The sequence below is a fragment of the Struthio camelus genome, chromosome 2 (assembly GCF_040807025.1).
Source record: "Struthio camelus isolate bStrCam1 chromosome 2, bStrCam1.hap1, whole genome shotgun sequence".
In the NCBI taxonomy this organism is placed as follows: domain Eukaryota; kingdom Metazoa; phylum Chordata; class Aves; order Struthioniformes; family Struthionidae; genus Struthio; species Struthio camelus.
Window position 1 is genome coordinate 18,053,587 of NC_090943.1, and position 19,207 is coordinate 18,072,793.

Consider the following 19,207-nt stretch of genomic DNA (forward strand, 5'->3'; position numbering starts at 1 on the left):
ACAAAGAACATCTTTATTATTTGTATCCTACAGGAAATATAAAGTTAATTGCTTGCAAAAAGCATTTCAAAGATTGAGAATATTGAAGAGGGGACCTATGGGGGGGAGGGGGGGGGACTCTATATAGACCTTATCATACAGCATAAGTTGAAAAAACATGTCGGCTGCTATCAGTAAGCATTTGCATTTTTAGGGTAACTGAAAATCACGATGTTCCGCATTTCTAAGCCAATTGCAATGCAAACTCTCTTAAACATGGATTTTAGAGCAGAACTACAATAATTGAGGTCTTTAGTGGTTCAACAAAACAGATCACATTCATTTCAAATCAGATCATACTTTCAAGCTCATATATCAAGCAGTTATAGCAACCTGTCTTCTGAGAGGTGTCTAAAGATAATTTTCAGAAGAAAAAGGTATGAGGCAGCTAAAGATCTACAGAGCCATTCTCTATACTGTATTTCTGGAGTCATTAGATCTGTGAATCCCTTTCCCAGATGGAGTCATGAATGCTTTTATTTACTTAGGTACCTAAATGATCACCTTCCCATAAACTGGACACTGTAATTTCTATTCAGTGTGCTTTCCCAAATCCCATCCTTTTGTAAGAAGTGGTGGATCTCACAGAAAATGTGTGATCTGTGGTGGCCGGCAGAAAATTGAAAGAGGAAATTGGTTCGGAGAGCCTGGGCAAGATTTCCTGTTATTGCTGGATTGCTATAGGTATTAATTATCAAAATTAATTATATATTGGAAATCTAATCTAATATCAATTACCATTTATCTAATTACTTGAAATATGAAGCCTTTTTGTATTCACCAAGTTCTTCCTCTTGTCCTGAAAGTCTCTAATATGAGTTCTTAGAAAAGCACTTTAAAAATGAAAGATGTAAATATACAGAAAAAATGTAAATAATACTGTTTTTCAGTCAACATCTAATAAATATGCACCTTCTTTCTGCAAGAAGAGCAGTTTTTTCTTGCGACACAGTTCCACGGAACCAGCAAATGAAGAGGAGTCTATGCCTTAGTAATTCATGGTGGGTTTTTTCCGCCTGCCAGCCTTAAGGATTAAACTTAGAAGACATGTTCTGGGAGATGCTCCATGCAAATTTTCAACATAGGGCCACAATGTTTGCATTTAGTACAAATTTGTATCCACAAGAGAGCTCAGCATGGGAACAAAAACCTGTCTTTGAATGTTTCTGTAGAACAAGTTGAAAATAATAACAGGGGAAAACAGAAATCATTTCAAAGGGCAAAGCATCTCTCAAAAAGTTTTCATGGAACTTCTGTTTTCTAATATTACAAGTTTCTTAAATGAACAGACTTCTTAAAATACGTGCTCAGTATAGGTGCAACCCATCAAGTCCAGCTAACTTGACCACTCCACAAGCCACTGAAATGGCAATATGAAAGAGAGACTCAATCTCCACAAAAAATTAAGCAGTAAAATTGCACTGCAATGAGAGCACCATGCCTTAAAAACAACCCGTTTCTTGGACACGGCTATAGTCACCATTACTCCACAAAACACTATGGCCAAATCAACTACTATTTTTTTTTTTTTTTTTTTAAAAACAGATCAAACCAGATGAGAGATGATGAAAAGAGCGAGCACAGGAGAAAAAGAAGCGGAGAGGAAGGGGAGTCTTTCAAACCAAAAGCACTGAATATAGAGATTCCACTAAGAATTAATTAGAAGAAACGCATATGCATATCTGCTGCAAACCCATCTCCCAGAGCAAGCATGCCGAACAGCATTGCATTCCAAGAGTGATACTCAATGCTAAAGAAGAATTTAAATTGCTTTAAAATGTCACTTTTAATTAAGGATTTTCATATTCACATCAAACAAGTTACCCACTAGACATGGAGAACTAGTTACCATCTATTTATTGCAGAGTAGCAAAGAAAACTAACTTCTGGATCACCTGATATGACATCCAGCTCAAATCACTGACTAGATAAAGGGCCGACACGTTACAAAATGAGAGACAGCTACAAAACCATGGACATAGATTTCAGTATACAGGGTGCTGAAAAGACTGCCATGCTTAAACCCACAGGTCCTGTCCCACAATTCAGTACACAATACCAAATCCTCACTGAACCAGGAGGTCTTAGAGAAAAAACAGTGGATCAGCACAAGAGGACTATGCAAATCATAGCATCCCTCCCTTGATATTGATATCTCCAGGCATAGGTTAGTCTTACATAAATTATAGTCTTTGTTTTAAACAAACCCAGTAGGATGTCACACCAGGAGGCCTAGGATGTACAGACCAATTCTGCACTAGGAGAGAACTTCAGCAGTAATTCTGTGATGAGAAAGACAAATCATTTGGAAGACAGGGGCTTCCAGTTTTCATTTTGAGTTTTCACTTTGTTGATTCATCAGATCTCCAAAGCAGCTCAGACTTGAAATCCTAGGCTTGCTTGAGCTGAACTCAGCAGACATGTAACTAGTTTGTTGGCAAAACTATTTAAATACAAATTGTTTGTCTATCTTTTCTTTTTCCAAACACACAAAATTGTGTCAAGTAAAAACGAAGCCCAAACCCCCAAGAGAGTATAAACTGAACTCGCAAATTAAAGTTGCAAGAATAAAGACATGCTGCGGTAAGAACACAACTCCTCTTGAAATACAGGCCCATCATGAGCGCTGTGAATATAGCTACGCTGCAGCTGAGAGCCTGACTGCTCTGGACCCTGAGGTAACACAGCATCAATACGGTGCCAAATTCAAGTTAACAAACTGTTGTGCAGCAGGATGGGGCACAATGCTGCATTTACAGGGCTCTATTGCTTCTACATCTGAACTACTGTCTCTACATTGTGCTGTGCAACTCTATAGATTCATCAGCACATCCAAGACTAGCTCAGATTTGTGTGCTATGCTCCACTGTGGTGGCACAGATTTATTTTCCGTTGCTCTTCTGTTATGCCATCCCTGTTCTCATAGCCTCTTATTGAACTTATGAGAAGTAACTATAACTCACTGCGTCACTCTTGCTGAGGCATCATTTTCACATCATTAGAGCATAGGAGCAAGCTCTCAAGTACAGACCATCTCCATACTCCTCTCTTGACAAACATCCAACCCTTGTTTCTACTGACAGAACAATATTGGCAAGACTGATTGTTTCTAGCCCTCTTCAGTGTGAGAAGGCTTATGCCCTCAGGAAATCATGATCACACTATCTTCCTTGCGCGGCTAACCATCCTGCCCGCCCCTTCACACCTTGGTCCACTTCCCTGTCTGGTTCTCTTCCCACAGGTGGCTCCAGTCCCAACAATGTGGCTCTTCTCCCCGAAGCAACCGATAGTCCAGAGAAGCTTACAGTTTGCTTTCCACCCCCAGCTAGCAGCTTCCTCTATGAAAGCAGCCAGGCTGGCTTGTTTATAACACCAAAGATGGTGAAGCCTACAGACTTGCAGGACCAGCCGAGAGCAGAGAACAGTAATCAGCAGTAGGCCTCCAGCTCCCTGGACTTACAGATACTTAAAGCAATCACCTGTGTGTTTTCTTTTCCACAACAATGCTTTTGACTTCCATCTTTTCTTTCCCAAAATTAGCCTGAAGCCACAACAGCTGCTCAAACTTTTCCCAAAATGAACAGAGAGTTTAAATAGACAGATGCTGTGATGCTAAAAAAGCTCTGCATATATAGTAACCATGCTCTGTCTTCCCTTTTAAGGAATACTAAGCAGCTGGAATGCCTATGCACATTTGCATAGGAGGCATTTTGACCAAAGTCATATGTTTCAGAATGGCTCAACTGTTTAAGTTTATTGGTCTTGGACCACAGGCATCTTGTGTCTCGGTGTCAAAATTCTTACCAGATCTTTCTTATCTAAGTCACAGTGAACCTATATATACGTGTGTGTGTGTGTGTGTGTGTACATTCTTAAGAGTACACATACACTGTCACAATTCTGGTGTAGGCTTGCATTGCTGGTATGCCATTTTCTTATTACTGCACTGCAATATTACTCATTCTGTTTAACTGGAAAAAATATCAAGTAACCAAGTACCACCCTAATAGCTTCAATAGCTATTTCTGGAGAAAACATCTCTCTAGGTTGTGTAAAGATCAAGGTTCCTCATAGCATGTTAGTGCCAAGCTTAGTACCAAAAAGTTTGGTTTAATGCCAGTAAAAAGTAACAATAAATTTCATTCAAGCCACCAAAAAGACGTTCACTCACTAGCACAGGGTTTTAAATTGAATTTCAAGGCTCAGTCTTGAAGAAGTTAATATGAGAATTAATTCCCATGACCAAAATAATGAATATGCGAAATTTTACACAAGTGCTCAATAAGTATCTCAGGAAAAAGAGAAAACACTCTTTTCAGCTGTTAATACTAACACACCAGTTCAGATGACACGAACAGATAGGAATTCCACATGAAATCATATACCACTGCAGCACAAAAAAAAAAAAATCTAAAAATATTGAAAATGAAACTCATCATGAACATCAATATTTCATCTATATGGTGTTCTCTGAGTTACTGTAATTTCTTGTACTGAATTTCTCTTAAGAGTAAAGACAACAGTCTGTATAGGTGTTCATATCACAGTTGCACAGTTTTAGGGTACATAAGTGGCTCTCAAACTGGGCAGATAGAAGACCTAAAAGCCTACCTAGACAATCTATCTGTCATTTGTTTCTGCTCTCCATCTCCCTTTCTGTCTGACTTCCCTACCTCCAAAACACACTCTTCTGTGGCAGACACACCAAGAACTCAATGGTATCTTTAAGCCAAGGAGAGACATTGACTCTGATGGTCAAGCCAATCTGGGAGGGTGACAGGTAGCGCTCTGCTTAGTATCTGAAAAACAAGGCAGGACTAAGGACCGCATTCAAGAATGGCAGGTGATTGTCTATGGGTTAATGTGAGGGACAGAGAGAGATGCAGGGATTATGGAAACTGAGAAGAAGCTTTTGGTGTTCCCCAGTGTGCAGCAACTTTGAGGAGAGAGATGAGGCAAAAAGTGGCTGCAGAAAACCCTTACAGAACCCAAAATACCAGTTTAAAGTGAAGTTGAAGGCAAGATGACAGAGGAGTGTATATGTATGTGGGTAGGAACCAGCCCTATGAATACTGACATGAAAAAAAGACCTGATTGAAGAAGTTTGAGAACAGGTGACATATACAAGAGCAAATCAATTTTCCAATATGAAACAGTTGCGGAATCCCTGGAGAGCAATGCCTGATGAAACTGCAAACCCTACTTATCCAGTTCCATTCTCTTTATTGTGTCTTGGCACTATCTACATGAACGGAAAACAGTTACAAAAATAGACTCATGCACTTCGATTTTATTGGCTTCCAGATTGTGGCTGCAACGGAAGCAACAGTACCAACATTCTTCTTCTTTTAAACCGTGGTTTCACTGAAAGGTGGCTACTTCCGGAGCTTCTGCTTAGCACATCATTTGTGCGCTAGCCAACAGAATTCTGGAGGCTTTTTCCCATGGTCCTTCTGTCAGTATTTTTGTTAAAAACTATGCCCAACTGAAGACTAATTCCAAAAGGTATCTGTAAAACTTGCATGTGAATGTTCTTCATTCATAGCATAGATGGAGAAGTGGAGAGTAAGGAGGAGATAACGTACAGAGAAGCAAAGCAGACTTGTCCGAAAAGCATGGCAATGGAAAATAGAAGTCATTTGACTCTCCATTTCACCATAATAGAAATGTTAAAGTAATGTCCTTCAGACTGCACGTTGCATTCAATTCCTAAAACAGAATAGCAGCTACTGTGTTTCCACACTGAAAGTCATTTTCCCACTGCTTTTTGTAGATTGTTCACATTACTTAACTTTAAAGAGTCCAAGAGACTTTTGATTGTTTCACTTCCTATTCCCTTCATCCTACTCTTGATCTTGTTGGGATTACTTTTTCCAAATGGTATCAGTAGGGCTGCCAGTCCCCAGGGCTCTTTACTGACCATTCGCTGAGTTTTATCTTCCTTCTGTAAAATCCAGGCACTTTCTCTGGCCAAAGCGACAAACTTCTCCAGCTGGGGCTGATTAACATTCTTGCTGATATTAAGGTCTTGTTCAAAGGGATTCCAGATATAAAGAGGAGACGACTCAGGTTTATTTACTTCCTTTCCCTGTAGACAGTTAAAAGAGAAAGCTAAAGCTGCACATGTGTTAAAGGCACAGCAAATAAGAAATCACTTGAGTTATTACATTAGCATTAACAGTAAAAGTGTTTTGACCTACTCAAGACCTTTTTGTGGAAAAAAAAAGTGATAATTAATCAAGTTAATTTTCCCTGTCAGTCTGACCATATGACTCCTGCTCTCTGAATCTTCTTAGAGGTTGTTTTCCTTGGTACGTTCAGCGTACGTTTCCTTCAAGACAAACAACACACAACCAGAACTTAGATTGTCTTTTTGGCCGTTCCCCCATTTACTTTTCCACAGGCCTGAAATCTCACTCACTACAGCCTCCTACTCCTGTCTCCATTTGGGTGTGGAGCATCATGAGTCAGTCATATTAACCTCCACAGCCCAGTTTGCTAAACTACTACAACCACTCCATACGTTCAAACCATTTCTCTCACAGTCCTTATCAAGAGCTAGTATAGCAAAACATGAGTACTGCCTTGGCTGAAATTCCTCACGTTCATTCTGGCCTTTAAGTACAGAGATCTTCAGATCATGGTCTACTTTTGGGCACTTGGCATAGAGAAAGACAAGTTGTTGGCACTACGTAGTTTGCTATTTAAATGCACTGCCGTCTCTACGCTTATCAGTACTCCTTTGCTGACCTTTCTTTATTACAGATCCTCTGCAAGCCTTCCATTGCAAGCACTAGCAAGAAACTACCAGCTTACTCTTGCCCAGTAAGGAAGTGTCCACATACATGCTACAACATACACTTGCCCCAGGGCCAAAAGGATTGGTTAGACAGGAAGCACATGAGCAGCACAGACAATTCACCTGTCTGCCCTAGGCTCCACCATGTGGAGGTTTTTGCTCGTCTTTTTTGAGTCTTAAAGGCAAAAAAAGGCCCCCCAGCTTAATGAATTAGTTTCCAGAATCAACCTAAGCACCGCCCCCCCCCCAAAAAAAACAAAAATAGAAACAAAAAAAAAAACCACCACCTTTTATGCAAGTAACCCACAGTGCCAAAATAGAAAGCAGAACACCCACAAGAGTGTCCACACAGCAACATTGCACTGAAATCCCCTACCTAGTATCCATATCCTCTGTGTGTCTATTTATCTATGTATATACACACACACACAAACACCAATAAACAGCATGAATGAAATGCATACAGAAATCAAAACAATAGTGCAGACCCCTCAGCAAGCACAGAATGATCCTGTTAACTGTCATGCTTACTGAATTGTAAGCATCCACACCGTATGCTGCTGCGAACCGCAGCAGGACACTGAAACGTCAGAAGAAAGTTGCAAAACTCAGTTACAAGACTTAATGTGGACACTGCTTGGGTCTGGACTCCCAACTATAAGTGCAAAGCCTGCTGACGTACACGGTTTGTAAGAGACTTCTGCTATGACATATGTCATGATATTTAAAAAGTCTTCCTCTCACAAAATCAAAGCAGTAGTCATTTTAAAACAGCCACTTTTGATACAGAGTAGTCAAAAAAAAAAAAAAAGTCATATAGGCAGACTCAGCATTAGAGTTCGTGCTTTCCAACATACCCAAGTAAAGCTACAGCATCACTAAGTTATTACATTACACTAAGTGATGACGTTCTGACAAGAAAGTTCACTTCCTTCATAAAAAGGACTCAGTTTCTGGATATCACCAACTTACTTTGAACGTACAATTACAGATCACAGAAATGGTTGTTTAACATCTGTAGTTTCTCAAATGACAAACAGAGGAATTCAGTACACAACGATGAGAGATTAAAATGAGTTTACCTTTCGAAGATTTATGGAATTCTTTCTGAAATCAAAGTTTCCAAAATATTCAAAAAAGTCACACAGCAATACATCTAAAGGGGGGAAAAAAGAGCCAATAGTAACAGTAAGAAAAAGTTTACTCTCAACATAGTTGCAAAAAAAAAAAAAAAAAAAAAAAAAAAAAAAAAAAAAGAATCTACCTACCAAGTGTTTCTGTATTTTTTGTAGGGTTGATCTTGCTTAAATCACTAACAAATGAGCAATCATAACCTCCAATTATGTGCTTGTCTTTTTCACCTGAAACAAAAATTGCAAACATATTTTGAAGTGATAAACCACAAAAATGCCCCTGTAATTAATACAACCGAATGCAGTCACATTTGATATTTACGACATGACTGAATTCAATGAATGCTATCATATAAAGTAAATTAACTCATGAGATCACAAATGAACTCTCAGGTCAAGATTCAAGATAAATGGTTAAAGACAAAAAAAAACGTACAGATAGGCAGAGGAAGATAAGCACGAGTAAATGCAGCATTTTCAAAAACTTACAGGAAGAAAGATATTTAAATTTCTGAGAAAGAAACCTGGTGTCTTTGCATACAGTTGTTTATTATCCACTAAACAGCACAAATCTCCAAGGTCAATAACTATATAAGCCTTTCAGCAATCAGACCTGAAGTGTTCAGCCCCTTTTTCTGAAAAAACTTACGAGGATTAGGAACATTCTTGTAAAATCTAAAGAAAGGTGTTTTGTTTTGTGCATAAGAATCCTACAATCATTTTGAAAGCTTGCTGATAAATCTGCTCAAAATTTGGAAGGAAGCATGCCAATAAGCACAAGACGTAAGTGAGGAATTCAGAGTTTGGGATGTCATTCTCTACATTTTCGTTAGATTTACTGAAGATAAGTGAAGATATCATACCCTGAAAACTACATATGAAATGGCTAGAACAGCTAACTTGCAAAGATGTAACAATTATTTCTGGATGTCATGAACAGTCTCAAGAATACTACAAATTGTGAGAAAAAATTTAACCCTTCTTTTAAGCACTTGAAACAGTACGCATGATTTCCATCAATGGACAAAACTGATAACAAGTGGGGAGATATTTGAGAGTTTACAAGTCTTCTTAAAAACAAAAATCAAAACACACCCAAAGCAGCCAGTACGCGGAAGGAGCACTGAGCCAGCTTTGATGAAAATAAACGACTTTTTATTTTCTAAGGTTTAGAATAACCTTAACTCCTCTAAGCAGAACTAACATTGTAGAGGAAAGGATTTATTTTGCTTTTAAAAACGTGAGGCTTCTTTTCCCACAGAAAATACAAGCGAAACTTGTATATTCCCACAAACATACGGTATACACAATATACATGGGTATTTGAGAGCATAAAGAAACGGTATGGGTTTATTCATAACTTTAGAGAAGAGAAAATAAATGTGAGAGTCACTCCAATTTCTTTCATAAACAACTGTCCTTACCTGCTAGTTCTCTAAGTTGGTCTAGTGTTGGAATGATAGGTGGTGATCTCTTTTGCAGAAAAAACATGACCATCATTGTTAGAGAGAAGTTTGTAATCCAGGCACCAGGAACACTATTTGTAAGTCCATGAACACGGGCCCAACATCGTACACTGAACACCAGCGCTCTTACACGGGGATCAAGACAACCATAGATATACAACAGTTCTGAACTTCTTATAGCAATGCTGAGGAAGAAGAAGTATGAGACACATGTAAATAATGAGAGAATTGTGAAGTACCAGGTGCAATGCTGGCCGTTCAATCCTAGAGCATCAGTTATAAGTGAAGAGGATATTTATAAAACAAACTAATACCAATAAGTTTTACCCGTTAAAAATTTAGAAGAGAATGCCTGAGATTATCCAGGATTAAATTCCTGATAGGTTCTCATAATAAGAAGGATACAATTAGGGGTAAATAATAATACTGGACTTGCATTGTTTCCTTGTTCCTTATCACGAGGGGAAAAAAAAGCAAAAATAAAAACCAAAATCAAATGCACAGGAGTAAAACTATGCAGAATCAAGGGTGAACGCACACATTTAATTTAGCCACAAATGTCTCTGTAGTACATTAGACAATCTCTACATCCTAATAAATTATAAAGTACAAACTAGAAATTCTTTCACAACTCTAATCCAAAGAGTTACAACATGACGAACTGCAAAATAAAAAAAGTGCAAATAGACAGTGAAATCTGCAAAACCAGTAAACTTGGTAGTTTCCAAACGACTAACGCTTGAAGTTTGATGTCCTTTGTTATAGTGCAGAACAGAGTTCTGAATTTTGAACTGTACAGTATTAAAGACATTTTTAGTGCGGTTGGAATAAATCTGAGGTTGTTGTGCAGTAAATGCTTTAAACAAACATAAGCAGCCACTGCTGCTAGACGTAGCAGCTTTGCTTGCAGACTCTTGCTCTCATTCCCGCACTACCACGTCCATATTTTTGATAGTTATTGCTAACAATTATCCAAATCCAGCTGAAAAGGAACTCGTCGAAAATGACAATAGTTTTCAAATGGATCAGTTTCTGATCTGCTTCATCATATGGTCATACAATTGTTCTTTTACTGTGCAAGAGCGAGGGGAAGAAAAAGCAGAAAATACTAGAGTGGAAGCAGGGTGCAAAAACAAGACTTACTTTGGGGATAGTTTTAGTCTAAAGTGCTTGTTGAACTACAGTTGCGGGAATTTTTACTCCCAATCTTGCACTTAATTCCTTTGAAAAAATGCATTTTGGGTAAATTTGCCATGTCAAAGTTTTGTAAAACCTTGACTTTTCAAATTTTGACCGCGAAGTGCTTCCTTGTAGCCACAAATATTTGTTATTACTCCAAATGATAACAAGAGAGCACACAGACAATCGCAGCTGACCAACTGCTCCACAGATAAGGAAAGCTTACAGAAAACCGCATGCGAGTGTGTATCCTTAATCCAGTATATAGCCGTAGCACTGGCATAAGCTAGGTATTTCTTAATAAAATAAGTGACAGCAAAACAAAATAATATGTCTTGCTACCAACCCTTTAGGTGACCTAAAAATGAGAGCAAGCTGGAAGAGGGAACACACAGACAAAACGTTATTTTTAAGAAGCCTGCTCCCTCTACTGGACACTCTTGTGAAAGGTCCTTATGACAGTAACAATTAAGATTTATTTTCTGAAGCAGTGAGTTAATTGATCACTCAAGATACCTGGCCAGCAAACAGGTGTACATACGCCCTTAAGAAAAAACAAAGAACCCTGAAATAACTAGAAATCCAGTCACTGCAAAGCAGCTGAAAGACTATAATGAAAACTAATACAATCCAGTTTCTTAGCCTGAAAAGAAATCCAAAGACGACCATGCACGTGCCTACGTGTGTGAAAGGAAGTAATAACTAAAGAACCCTGTCTTCTTTTAACTCCTTACAAGTCCACATTTTTGCATACTGTCAGTTTTCTTCAGAACTTCAAGGTTCAGCTAACAAGTATTTACTATACCGGAGAAGAGCATCTTCAACACACTTAAAGAAAAAAAGTTTTAAAACTCAAAAATATCTTTTGTACTTTCAGAGCTAGCACTTTTAAGCGCTCTTTTATCATCTTTGTTAAAAAGACAACACAAACTACTAAACAGTGTTCATTACAGGTTTCCAGAATATAGGGATATTCTGCCTAAACTTTTAAAATCAGGTCTTACCTGTTGCTCACTGACAGATCACATAGGAATCCTGTTGGCTGATGGGAAAATTTCACCAGTGGGCAGCGAGCGTTGAGTATCTTCTGTACGCTCACACATCCAGGACCAAAATGATCAAGGCAATCACCAATCACAGACAGAATCTTCTGAGTCGCTAATCTTTCAGACGGTAATCTTTTCATCTGATACTCCATTTCAAAGGGACCTTTTTTCTACCACAAAATTTTAAAAGTAAACTGTTAGCTCTGGAACTAAAGAGATATTTAAGAATACTTCTGAAATACTACACCACTTTGCAAAGGAGTTTGTGCAATTAGAGATTCTAAGACAAATGCATTATTTAAAGCAGCCTGCAGAACCTGGTAAAACATACTACTTTCTCTTGTATATTCTTTCTTAGCGATTCAGTTTTTCCAGGTTAATAGCCAACCACTTATTGTGAAATTAGTTGCTTAGATGAGGGAGTAGTACTACATTATACTATTGTCTAAAGTAAGCAATTCTTCAATTCCCGAGACAGCATGTACACTCTTGACTGAAAAAAAAAGCATAATTTAAGTTAAAAAAAAAAAAAACACATAAGAGGATGAAACACAATCAAACCACTGTTAACTTCATACCACTAGTATTTTCTTCTCATACCCTCAAAGTACAGTGCTACTTGATTCAATAATAGCACATTGTAAAAGAAAACTTTTCATTTTGAAAAGAATCCCAAAATTTTAGCATGCAAATTTCTCAGTGTTTTAAAACAACACTAAGTTTCTCTAAGACTTTAAATAATAATTTTGCACTTTTATTTTTTCTGATAAATAAATTTTAGAGCTGCATTCTGACTATACTGGAGATGCACTTTCCTGTATGTCTTTGTAGTTGTCATTGTCATACACATACGCGTTTTATATAGCATATGCACATATACATTTTATACTGCAATAAAATATCTAATTTATATGAAATCTCTGCTGTTTTTATCGTCTCTCTATATTTTTAAGCCTCAGCTATTTTTGTTTGCTAATCCGATACCTGACACTGACTCAGCCCTCCCTTTGGAGCACGTTATGGGTGAATGCACACTAGACAAATAGCATTAGACAGTGACCTAACCAGTCCTCCGAGACACAACTATATGAGCTCACTGTTGTTGTCACCAGGTTAGTGCAAAGAAACTAGGCACCTACAGACAGGCACAATTCAGAAGTTGCGGACCTTGTGACCCTCTTCCCGTAAACCCCCCTTTAAGACACCCAATTTCTATGCAACTCTGACAATCACTCAGGCATTTTTTCCTGCTCTTCTCTTGCCCACACTTCAACAGCCAGAGCAAGTGTTTGAACGTACCAGAACAGCGGCCCCCGATCTACTTAGCCAAGTGGGATTAATGTGCTAACCTTGGAGGAGGGCTGGCTCAAAGTGAAAGGAACCCAAATCTACACATAAAGGGAGCATGGAGCTGCCTTGAGGTACCTGTAAGGGCTGCCAGTCTTAAAGCAAGAGTAAATAGGTTAGAGATTGAGGAAGGTGACAGGAAAGAAAAAGATGGGGACTTGGCTGATGCATCAGTATGCTGGTGTTTTTACCTCTGTGTGTGTGACAAAAATCACGATGGGCCTTCCCAGACAGCCATTCAGTATCTCTCAGAAGCTAAAGGAAGATTTTAGCTAGACGACAACCTCAGTAATTGATACGACCTTCACATACAGCTTTGGTTCCAGTTGTGGGTAGGATGAAGAACCGATACACTTGCCCAGACCTGTGGTTCTCTCGCTGTTCTCGCCATGTTGCCCATAACAGAAGATGTGGATAAAGTAAACTAGTATTTTGGGGTAAATTGATACAGTACCCTCAAAAAGAAGCATAACTGTTTGAATCCAAAAACAGTGACTCTAAAATGATAATTAAACTATGCTTAAAGTCACTCACTACTATCCCAAACTGCCTGCGTGTTAAAAATACCATTTCTACGCTCAGCAAACACCATCCTGATAACCAGTCCTTTGTTCACCCATGAAGGAGAATAAAACGCACTGAAAAAAAATTCCAAGTAGTCACAGATTCCATCGTAAAGAATGCTCCCACCTTTGCTGCCTTTTTAACTCGCAATCACTGATCAGTTTTCCATCAGACTACACAAAAAAAATAAATACATGTAAATAGATGCCGAAATACCTGGTCTTCCCCCACTGCTGGTATCCTCCTGAAATTCTGCAATAGTTTGGCAGACAGAAGGTTCCTTTCTCCTGCTGCTACACTGTCTTATAATTAAAGTTACCTTCCCTCACTCACTCGTCCCAAGACGGACAATCAGTTTATGTACATTGGTAACACAATTTGCCAGGGAGAATACCATTTTTGTCTTTCTCGGAAGCATTAAGCATAGGTTGCCTATTAGGGGAGATGTTACCCACATCACGATCCCTACAAAGTACAAGGCACTGCAGGTGCTGGCATCCTGTTCTCCTTTATTCTTTGGCTGTGCCTGAATCAAGATGCAAGAGTTGCACTAGTGATTTTTAGTCCTTCACAGGACAACTCTCGAACGCACCTTGTTTTTATACATACTTTCAAATTGAGGCAGCAGATATGCCCACATTTTAGCAGTCCAAAATATTAATAAAACCAATAAGATTATCTTAATGCCTAACGACTATGCCTGTATACAAGACAAAAGCTTCACTGCATCACACGTAACAGTTTAAACGTGCCACACAGCCTATTAATGTGTCATATAACATGAAGACGTGAGCTCAAATAGTAGCCTCAACGGCTTCTGCTGAAGCAGCCTCACAGTAACAAGTCTGTCAACTGTCTGCAAGTAATCACAACTGCCGGTAAGAATACGATTAGTATGTCTGGTTTGCAGATAATGGAGATCACGTGCAGAATACTTGCCTCATTTTTAAATAGTTCATTACACATTTACAGTCTTCTCAAGTCTACTGTCAGCTATTAATTGGAAAGTACTCTAGCTGTAGGAGCTCAGTAAGAAAACTAAAATGGTTTTCATAAACCGACCAACATTTCATGTTAACACTATCAACAAAAATAGTTACAGCGATAAAGGAAGTGGCTTCAGAGCCATAATCAAGTACGACTGTCCTAACCGTGGCAAACAATACCACCTACAGATAAGATCACCTGAAACAGTCTTTGTAAACGTCGAAGGGATTATTTAAACCAAGGAAAATGGCCTGACAACCCTCCAGTAATACATGTGCACACACATGCACAACATCATTATGCTTGAAGCACGTGCCCAGCAGCTCCAGAGAAGCAAAATGAATGGCAGGATAGGAAGGTCTGGCTTTTCTGAATTAGCTCTGGGGGATGAGGGTTTCCTCCATAGTGCAATCCACCCTGACAGTGCAGACAAAGTCTGCATGAACACCGAATCATTTTCTTCCTATAACGAGGAACGCCTCTTCTTTCACGTCACGCTCAGTTTTTGAAAGTCTTCAAGTCTAAACATTCAAGTAAATTTGTTAACAACGTCTAGTACAGACTCAAGTGAAACATTTATCAGAGTATAAGCGCGTGTACTCCTATATAAAAAGCAGCAAACGAGCTGCTCTGTCAAAAAATCCCACAGATTGAAGACGCACAGCATAACTTTACCATTTTTGTAGCTTGCTTTGTTGTTTCGTGAAAGTCCAGAAACATGTCCACATCGCATCCCAATTTGCCAAAGGTGTTGACTGAAGAGCCAAATGGCTTTACCACGCTGTCTGGAAAATATGCACGTGTGAAATCCCGAACCAGAGAACAGGCCAAAAATCGGAGCTTGATATTTTCTTCTGTAAGCTGATACTCATTCAGAAGAGCGTACATCTGACTGCTTATCTAGGTAAGAAATTGAACACTGTGAAGATACAATGACTCATAATATATCCTTTTGACTACTTAATATCATTGTGGTTTGAATAAAATTTTGAATCAAAAAAGATTTTACGCAGAAAAGTATTTTGGCAATTAAAATAACAAAGTTCATCTGTTTGTTCCAGTGTATGAGAGAGAGATTCACGCAAAATTCAAGTTTTCTTAAGCAGAGAAATAAACTGCATTCTAAGTTATACAAGTTCACTTGCAAATCCCACATAGATATCATTCACTTTTAACTGAAAGAGATCTACAAAGCTATACTTACACTGTCAGCGACACAAAGCTTTTCAATAAGGTCTTTCACTGGAATGTGCGACTGAGGAGAGAGGTGAATTGGTGTCTCAGCAGCAGCTTGGCTCACTGGGTTTTTCAGTGTGAAAGTAAAAAGTCTAGATCTAAACGGAACAACATGACGTTCTGTAGCACCTGGGATTCCAATAACATCCTGTAATGAGGCTATACTGTTCCTTTCGGAAAATTCTATTAAGGCATGGATACCCTAAAACATTAAGAATGGAAACAGACAGAGTTAGATAACTGCACACGAGTCTTGAACTTACTGTACTGATGTTATCCAAATGTTTCTTGGGAGCACCACAACAAAACTATACAACAGTTTTGAGCTGAGTGCTACTTTGCATTACCTCAACACTTTGTAGACACTTTTTCACAAAAGGTAAAAAATATTTAAGATATGCAACTCTTGGCAGTGAACATTTAAGACAACAGTACTAAAATCCATTCATCTTTGCAACTAGAATATTAAAGAAATGCAAAAAAAAAAGTTAGCTCTACAGTTAGAATAGTCAGCAGCTTTATGAATAAGTTTCAAAGATTTAGTCCAAAACAGGTTGTTACTCAACACTTAGAGCAGGTGTTGCTTAGCTGACTTAAGAATAGAAATCCGTTACTCAGTACCTTGTAAACTTTATATTAAAGATAAAAATAAATTTAATATATTAGCTCTGCATAATATGCTCAACTTACATAGCCCAAATGCTAGCACTTCTTTTTGTCTAAGTCTAGGTTTTAGTTTACATTATCAATTACTTACATGATTTTCAAAAAAGAAGTGACTGTTAATGTTTCCGTGACTGGACAAATATTGCAACAATTTTTTCTCATTAATTTTTGGTGGGCACTTAATTAAAATAGTCCGTTCTGCTTGCTCCAGTCGTTCTTTCTGAACCTCAGTGAATGTCTTCTTTCTGCTATTGACTTCAGCATCTGTGCGAACAAATAAGCAACAAGGTTTTTCTACACAAACATGAAGATTTAAAACGGATGTTAGTGGATTTAATCTCGTCTTTTGGGATTGGACACATGAACAAAGGTTTACTCTGACTCGCCAAGAGCAGCACAGGAAAACAATCAAGAAAGAACGGAATATAATACCTATAAACGTAAGTGCAATTCTCTCACAAATACGTGCATTTATAAGAATGAAGAATATGAAACATAGAAAGAAAATAATATCGGCTTCCCTTGACCCCACAGGATTGTTGATGACACAAGGAATACTTGCTCTTCTCCTATTTGATATTCACTGTCAGAAAACTCAGCACATACAATCAGATTCTGCATGCTAATCCAGCAAAAAGAGACCTTGCTAGGGTACCAGGCAAAACTAGGCCTTTGGCAAGCTGCACTGAAAAGAAAGTCTACCTCCACTACCACAAAAACAGCACTTTTACCTTTGGAACAATGAAACACTTATTTTTTACAACTCAACAACTTCTTTCACAGTAAACTCCTACCCCAAAAATGCATTTAATACTATACTTTCATCTACTCATCAATTAACCCACAGATCAACCATATTCCGCCACACTACTGACGATATATACTGCTGCTGACAGCCTCCGGAATCAACATGAAAATGAGCCACGCTGGAACAGTGATAAGCATAGAAAACGTTTTTGTCGATTACATAAAGGGGGATGGCAATATCCTAAATTCAAAACAATAATCACACTCCTGCATAAGTCTCAAACTGTCAACTGACCACCTCACGTTACTATCACAGCCTGTGAAACTGCTCCTCGTTACTACTGTCATTCCTAATTCAGACTGGGAAGCCGGAGAGCATGCAGTTATTTCCCTGTGGCTGCTATCAGGTATTGGAAGGTTTAGAGAATTCTTTATTTTGTTTTTGATTTTGTGGCCTCAAGATAATCTTAACTATAACCTAATGAACCTTGTCAACCATTTATTATTAAAAATAAAATATTTTATTTTACAAGTAGTTTATTGTCTCTCTCACACAGGCTTATAAATAATAACTACCCAAAGTAACTGATTCAATAGCTTAACTTTATATAGCACTTTCCAGAAGACTGCAGAAGCACTTTATGAAGAAGGTAAACATCCTATTGTCCCCGGGGACAGAGAAGGGACTGAAATACAGAAATGACAAGTCCTATAGACCAGTCACACAACCACAAGACGAACTCAGATCTTCTCACTCCGAGAGCTCCCTCCATTAGGCCAGACTGCCTATGCAATTCTTTAATGATTTACTACTTGTCTATACCTAGGCACTGTAGCAGAACACGTGCTCTGAGCTGCGTGCTCCCAAAGCTCTGCTGCCAAAGACTGCAGAGCAAAGACTGTTGCTTTTGTCAGCAGCGATAGCCTACCAACTGAAACTGTGATACAGCCTGACCTTCTCGCTATCAAAAAGGTGCCACCTAATACTCTTTAAAAAGCCTTGAAACATGAACATCAGTATAACTACAAGACTCAGGCTCAGAACTGCGTTATCATGGTAAGTTGCACGGCACATACAAGTCCCAGCACGTCAACTCTGCATAGTCCTCACCAGAGCTCTGTTCTTGGCTTGCAACAACCATATAGCAACACTCGCACATTTTTTACTCAGTGCCTAAAGAAGCCTCTTGAGGATAACGGCTACCGCCTAATTTACCTGTAGCCGATTTCTACGTTTAATAGACCAAGTCTTAAACGACGACAGCGGGTTCTGCTCTCCCGAACCGCTCGCCGCGGCTGCAGCGGGACCCGGAGCTGCCGGGGACCCCCTGCCCTGGGGATGCCCCTGCCCGCGGAGCACCCGCGCCCGCCGCGCCGCTCGCGCCCAGGAGCCACGGCCGGGGCCCAGCCGCCCGCTGGAAGCACGTCCCACGCCCCCGCCCCACCCTGCCTCGCCTCGCCGCCCCGGGAGAAGCGGTGGGGCCGAGGCCTGGGGGGGGGGGGGGGGGGCGAGGCCTAGAGGGGGGGCTGAGGCCCAGACCGGGCCGCGCCTGTGGTGGGGAGAGCGGCGCGGCGCCTCCCGCCCTCACCTGCCTCCTCGGCGCCGACGGCCTGCGGCGCCCTCTGCACCGCGGCGCCGGCGGAGCCGAGTCGGGCCTGGCCCCGGGCTTGGCCACGGCCCGGGCAGCCGCCGGGCTCCGCCGAGGCGGGGAGGCGCAGGCGGCCCTGCAGCAGGGCCAGCGCCCGCCCGCCCGCGCGGTGCGCCATTACTGGACCGGGCAGCGGGGGCGCCGGCGGCTCCTCCTGCGCAGGCGCCGCCCGCCTCGCTCTACGGCAGCCGGCGAGGCTCAGTGTGCGCCGTTCCGTGCTGCTGCGGGGGGGGGGGGGGGGGGGGCCGGCAGACGAACTCCTCGCTGCAGGACCTGAAACGCGCTTTTCTGTAGTTGGTGGGTTCCCCCCCCCAGTACATGTAACTCCTTACAACAGACACAGTTCCCC

At 40.1% G+C, this 19,207-nt stretch overlaps 1 protein-coding gene across 1 annotated transcript; it reads right to left on the bottom strand.

Moving 5' to 3' along the window:
• Positions 1-5,242: 5,242 nt before the first annotated feature.
• Positions 5,243-19,010, bottom strand: MTPAP (mitochondrial poly(A) polymerase). The gene is made up of 9 exons (XM_068934477.1): positions 18,799-19,010; positions 16,554-16,726; positions 15,765-15,998; positions 15,236-15,460; positions 11,621-11,832; positions 9,396-9,622; positions 8,107-8,199; positions 7,921-7,994; positions 5,243-6,127 (listed from the first exon to the last, which is right to left on the bottom strand). The coding sequence occupies exons 1-9, from the start codon at positions 18,974-18,976 to the stop codon at positions 5,789-5,791; spliced, it is 1,755 nt and encodes a 584-aa protein (XP_068790578.1). The 5' UTR covers positions 18,977-19,010; the 3' UTR covers positions 5,243-5,788.
• Positions 19,011-19,207: the final 197 nt, after the last annotated feature.

Coding starts and splice junctions, on each gene's coding strand:
- MTPAP (XM_068934477.1), bottom strand. CDS start 18,976: ATGGCGCACCGCGCGGGCGGGCGGGCGCTGGCCCTGCTGCAGGGCCGC. Junction 15,461..15,764: donor AGCTTTGTGTCGCTGACAGT/GTAAGTATAGCT, acceptor TTTCTTACCTAG/ATAAGCAGTCAGATGTACGC. Junction 9,623..11,620: donor GATCTGTCAGTGAGCAACAG/GTAAGACCTGAT, acceptor CTTCTTCCTCAG/CATTGCTATAAGAAGTTCAG.